Source organism: Selaginella moellendorffii, unplaced genomic scaffold (genome assembly GCF_000143415.4).
Source record: "Selaginella moellendorffii unplaced genomic scaffold, v1.0 SELMOscaffold_478, whole genome shotgun sequence".
Classification (NCBI taxonomy): domain Eukaryota; kingdom Viridiplantae; phylum Streptophyta; class Lycopodiopsida; order Selaginellales; family Selaginellaceae; genus Selaginella; species Selaginella moellendorffii.
In genome coordinates this window covers 1-4,160 of record NW_003314733.1, presented here as the reverse complement: position 1 = coordinate 4,160, position 4,160 = coordinate 1, and the positions used below count along the sequence as shown (strand labels likewise).

The following is a 4,160-nucleotide window of genomic DNA, read 5'->3' as shown; positions in this document are numbered from 1 at the left end:
CCAATGTCTTCAAAAGCTCGAGTGATTGACGGAATACTTCTTTCGACGTCGTACTTCGTCTTGGATAAATTCAACCAGGATGGAGATAAGTCCGCTGGTGTGACCGATTCGCACGCATGTCCTGTAATCCACGGCTAGCCTGTTGAGGACTTCTAGCACTTCCTCCTGTCTTTCGGGTAAAAGAGCAGTGAGGGCCTCCAGGGATCCAGGGATAGCGGAAATCCTGAAGCAGTTATGGCTGTGACGAACCAGGTGCTTGATTACCATGGTTGCAGCTTTCCTGATTTCGGCCTCACTAAGATCCTTCCAGGTGATCATCTCTAAGAGTCTCTCCACAACTCCGGGCGTGGTACCAATCCTCCGTTGCGTTTCTTCCATTGAATCTCCTTTTGAGACAAGAGCTGACAGTATTTTGACGCTACCGAGCTGCTCTTCCCTTATGCTTGACTGCAGCTTCTCGACGGTGAAATCGATAAGGTCCATTCCCAGGCCATCAAACACGCTTCCGTTCAGCGATCGTGAGTACAATGTGTACCAGTACTGCTTCATGGTTTCAATGTCGTCTTGATCAAGCTCACACGTTAGAGTGACTACTTCCAGCAACCTCTGGTAACGAAGCTTGAATTCCCAATATGTTCTCTCCAGGAGGAATAGCGACGTTTCTGCCAGCATCATCGCGTAAAACACCGTAAGTGCTTGCTCAGTGTTGTTTCCTTGGGCATTGAAGCCGTGCTCGGCAAGTCGATATACTGAGAAACATGCGGTGACTGTTGCAGAAGCAAGCTGGAGGAAGTACATGAAAAGGCTGATGATCCTGGTGGGGAGGAACTTTACATACGCGCTTCCCACGCACCAAATTCTTCTGCCAGCGAATCCCTGGTGTAAATCTTTGTTTACTGGTTTTTTGGAAAGTCGATCTCTACTCACGTTCTGTTCAGAGTGGTCATGGTCCAAGACTCCAGAGAACTTCTCCCATAATCTGGCGCTCTTGTCGAACAGGAACGATCTGAAGCCGAGAATTCCCAAGCTGTAATTTGCCTGCTGCCATTCCAACTCGCTACTTCGACTGAAAACCCGCGTTCCTTCAGTCAGCAGCAAGGCCGAGATCGTCCAAAAGTCTTTGGCCGGAATGTTGCTCACGAATCCACCGAGGAGAACAACAGTTGCCCAGACGAAGGCCAGTTTCCCGAGGCCAGTGGCGAACTTTTCAAGAACTGCGAGCCTGAAAGCTACCAGATTGAGCTGCTCTGGTGATCGGGAATTATTCCTTTTCACTGGAGCGGAAAGCTGCTGCAGCTCTGGAGCTGAAGGCTTGGAAGTGGAAGGCTGCTGCTCGACTTCCGGATGTGGAGAAAAATCCGGCCACAACTCACTGGTATTGAGGGTTCTAGTGCTTGAAGGTGGAGAAGGTGGAGAAGCGAGAGCAGGGCCGGAAGAAGGAACTTGAATGCTTACCTCGTCCGCAAAGTGAACGGTACTCTTGGGGGCACCGGCAGACTGTACCCTTTGAAGCTTTCTGCTAATCCTCGAATCCATGTTTACTGTTCAAGGAGTTTAGGGGATTTGAGGAGGAGGCTCTTGCTAAGCCTGGTGACCGTGGTATTGACGACTTCTTCAAAGCCGCTTGAATGTCTTTTCTCATGTTGCTGGCATAAGCAAGAAAACTACTACTTTCGTTCTATGATAGCACGGACCACTTCAAGCGACTCATCACGAGCGAATCAATAAAAAACGAGTGCTTTGTTTGACAGTGCTGCAATTTGCGACAAAGACACTGCAAGCCGACGCGTGTGCTGCTGACGACTTCAAAATGTCGTGCCACAGTTATAAAGAGACTGTCGCTGTTTACAGATGCAAGATAAACATGCCTCTGCAGGGCTTTGCAGGGTTTTGTAGGGTGCAAATTTGAGGCTTACATTGTCATCCCTAAGTGTGATTTGGGTGACACAGTTCTAAAGAGACTATTGCTATAGGAGAGCTTACAAGGATGTTAAGATATTGCTGTAAGTTCTTTCATGCACTTCATAGTTATAGTAAATGCCTCGTGATGGCATCTTAAACTTGTACCATGGCATGTGCATTGCCAGTCCAAAGATTAAATAGCCCACAACCAAGAACAAAGCGAAGAAAATGAGAAAACTCTAAGAATGTTGCTGTCCCCTTAAGTTTCTCTTGCCATAAATTCGCTGCTACAATAGCTTATATCCTTTCTACACTTTTAAGTTTCAGTGCCCGTAGCGGATAGATGTCGTTTGGACACTGTTGACCAGAATTGACCATCGTTGACCCATTGACCGTTGAATGGTTTGTCCTTGTTGAGTATGCTGGGTTCGATTCCTGCGCTGGGCGATATTGCCAGGGCTCGGCTCAAGCTGCGAGCAGTGCCGGTCACGGAGGAGAATTTCAATCTCGCGAATGGGATTCCCAGGTAGTGCCGGCAAAATGTGGCCGAAATATCCAGCGGCTCGGTAGTGATTGAGTGAGTGATGGTTCCTTTGCGCAGATTCTACCTCATGGAGCTCAAGAAAACGGGGCTGCGATTCAAAAGGATAACGCATCACGCCAGGGTGACGCAGTGTCTGGGATCAGTGGGAGCTCATCCTTGGTACATGGCGGTCTCTCCCCCCAGCATTGTGGATCCTTCATCGCAACACGAGGGCGCTGTTCGATCCAACGCTGGTGGCCACTACTATTTACCTCCCTCTCATGCAAGCGTCCAGGTTTTCAAGATAGATGGTCCTCGCTTCATCAACCTAAACGAAGGAACTTGGCACGCTGGTCCTCTCTTTGGTGATCGAGATTCGATGGTCTTCTACAACTTGGAGCTCAGTGACACCAACGTAAGATCATTCGATCGAGCTTGTATGACCTTTTTTATGTTCTTTTTATTTGCAGGTTGTGGATCACACTACCCACGTGTTTAAGGACGACGTACTGATCGAAGATTGAGGTACAGAGCCTTGGCATTTCATGTGATATTCGAGCGTGATTTTTGTGCTAGGTGATGGCGAGCTTAAACACTTTTTTGCGTGTATAGAAAAGCAAATGGTGGAAATGAAACAAGTTCTTTGCGAGCTAAGAATTTCATGTCCCTTGCCATCAAGTTGTCGAGGAGCTCCTTTTGTGCCTCGGGACACTGACTAGTAGTTGAAGGATGTACAAAATGAGGCTGATGATCCTGACTCCCACAGACCATGGCGTCAACTCCCTGGTATAAATCCTGCTTAATTGAACTGTAACACTGTTAGAATTCTGTGCAGGGTGCTGATTATGGTCGAAAGCCGCCTGCTTTCTGTCGAACACGAGCGAGCAGATGTTGAGAGTATTCATGTAATTTGCCTCCTGCCAGTCCATCCGCCAAGAACTCGGGTTCCCTCAGTCAACAGCAAGATGGAAATGTTCCAGAAGTCTTTCTTCTTGATGTGGGTCACAAATTCGAGCGGTGGATGATATCCTTTGAAAGGTTTTGCTGCTCCTGAAACTTCTTCTTCGTGGTTCTGATTCTAATAATGTAACTTTCGTCACAGCGGAAAAGTACGAACTCTATGCTTGGAAAGTTTCAAAACAGCGTGGAGTGGTGACCACAATTTCAGAAAGGAGATCTTCTATGAAGTAAAGGAAGCTTTATTTTTCATGTTGATTTCTTTCCTATTTAGAGTTCTGTAAGTGAATTACAATTGCGTAAGCGAAGTTGCTGCGAGTTCAGATCTCCTATGAAGTAAGCTTCTTCTTTTTTGGTTCTTTTTTAGAGTTTACGTGAGGAAGTTGCTGAAACTGAATTTGTATTTTATTCTTAACAGCATGACACATTCGAGGTTCTTTTTTTTTGGAAAAGGTGAAGCTACAGCCTGTGTAAGTTCGATAGGGCGATCTTGACGAGCTCCTCGATGCTGCTGGAATACTTGATAAGTCCCACAAAACCCGAAAACGTTAAGAAGTTTTCTTCGTCTGAGGCAGTCGCTAACATTGCTTCCAGGGACGCCTCCATTTCACCGTCTTCTCTAAAACGTCGCAAGAACCTGGCGTCCTTTGCCATCAAGCTGTTCAGAAGCTCTACGCTATATCGCCGGATACAATTCAAGCTCCTAGAAGGTGCTGTGTGGGATAGAAGCTCTCTGAATTTTTCGCAAAGCCGTGATTGTTGCGATAGCACGCCTTGT

At 47.0% G+C, this 4,160-nt stretch overlaps 3 protein-coding genes and 1 long non-coding RNA gene across 4 annotated transcripts in view; 3 read left to right on the top strand and 1 right to left on the bottom strand.

Annotated features, from left to right (window-relative positions):
• Nucleotides 1-138, top strand: part of LOC112344030 — a 1,340-nt gene extending 1,202 nt beyond the window's left edge. The window contains exon 6 of the mRNA XM_024668160.1: nt 79-138. Within this exon, the coding sequence (XP_024523928.1) occupies nt 79-138 (60 nt within the window). The remainder of the gene's footprint in view (nt 1-78) is intronic.
• A 14-nt stretch (nt 139-152) lies between these two features.
• LOC9641265 lies at nt 153-1,536 on the bottom strand. The gene is made up of 2 exons (XM_024668159.1): nt 354-1,536; nt 153-238 (listed from the first exon to the last, which is right to left on the bottom strand). Exons 1-2 carry the CDS (start codon nt 1,534-1,536, stop codon nt 153-155), a joined length of 1,269 nt encoding a protein of 422 aa, XP_024523927.1.
• A 785-nt stretch (nt 1,537-2,321) lies between these two features.
• On the top strand, nt 2,322-3,079 carry LOC9641264. The gene is made up of 4 exons (XM_002994621.2): nt 2,322-2,428; nt 2,504-2,840; nt 2,896-2,950; nt 3,002-3,079. Exons 1-3 carry the CDS (start codon nt 2,322-2,324, stop codon nt 2,947-2,949), a joined length of 498 nt encoding a protein of 165 aa, XP_002994667.1. The 3' UTR covers nt 2,950; nt 3,002-3,079.
• Nucleotides 3,080-3,591: 512 nt separating this feature from the next.
• Nucleotides 3,592-3,795, top strand: LOC9641266. The gene is made up of 3 exons (XR_002991527.1): nt 3,592-3,612; nt 3,657-3,718; nt 3,750-3,795. It is a non-coding gene; the product is annotated as an uncharacterized LOC9641266 (long non-coding RNA).
• The last annotated feature ends 365 nt before the right edge of the window (nt 3,796-4,160 follow it).

Excerpts from the sequence above, each read along its gene's own strand:
- LOC9641265 (XM_024668159.1), bottom strand. The coding sequence starts at position 1,536 with ATGGATTCGAGGATTAGCAGAAAGCTTCAAAGGGTACAGTCTGCCGGT. Across the intron at positions 239-353 it reads AGAAACGCAACGGAGGATTG|CCATAACTGCTTCAGGATTT; the intron begins GTACCACGCCCG and ends GGTTCGTCACAG.
- LOC9641264 (XM_002994621.2), top strand. The coding sequence starts at position 2,322 with ATGCTGGGTTCGATTCCTGCGCTGGGCGATATTGCCAGGGCTCGGCTC. Across the intron at positions 2,429-2,503 it reads CTCGCGAATGGGATTCCCAG|ATTCTACCTCATGGAGCTCA; the intron begins GTAGTGCCGGCA and ends TCCTTTGCGCAG. Across the intron at positions 2,841-2,895 it reads TGGAGCTCAGTGACACCAAC|GTTGTGGATCACACTACCCA; the intron begins GTAAGATCATTC and ends TTTTATTTGCAG.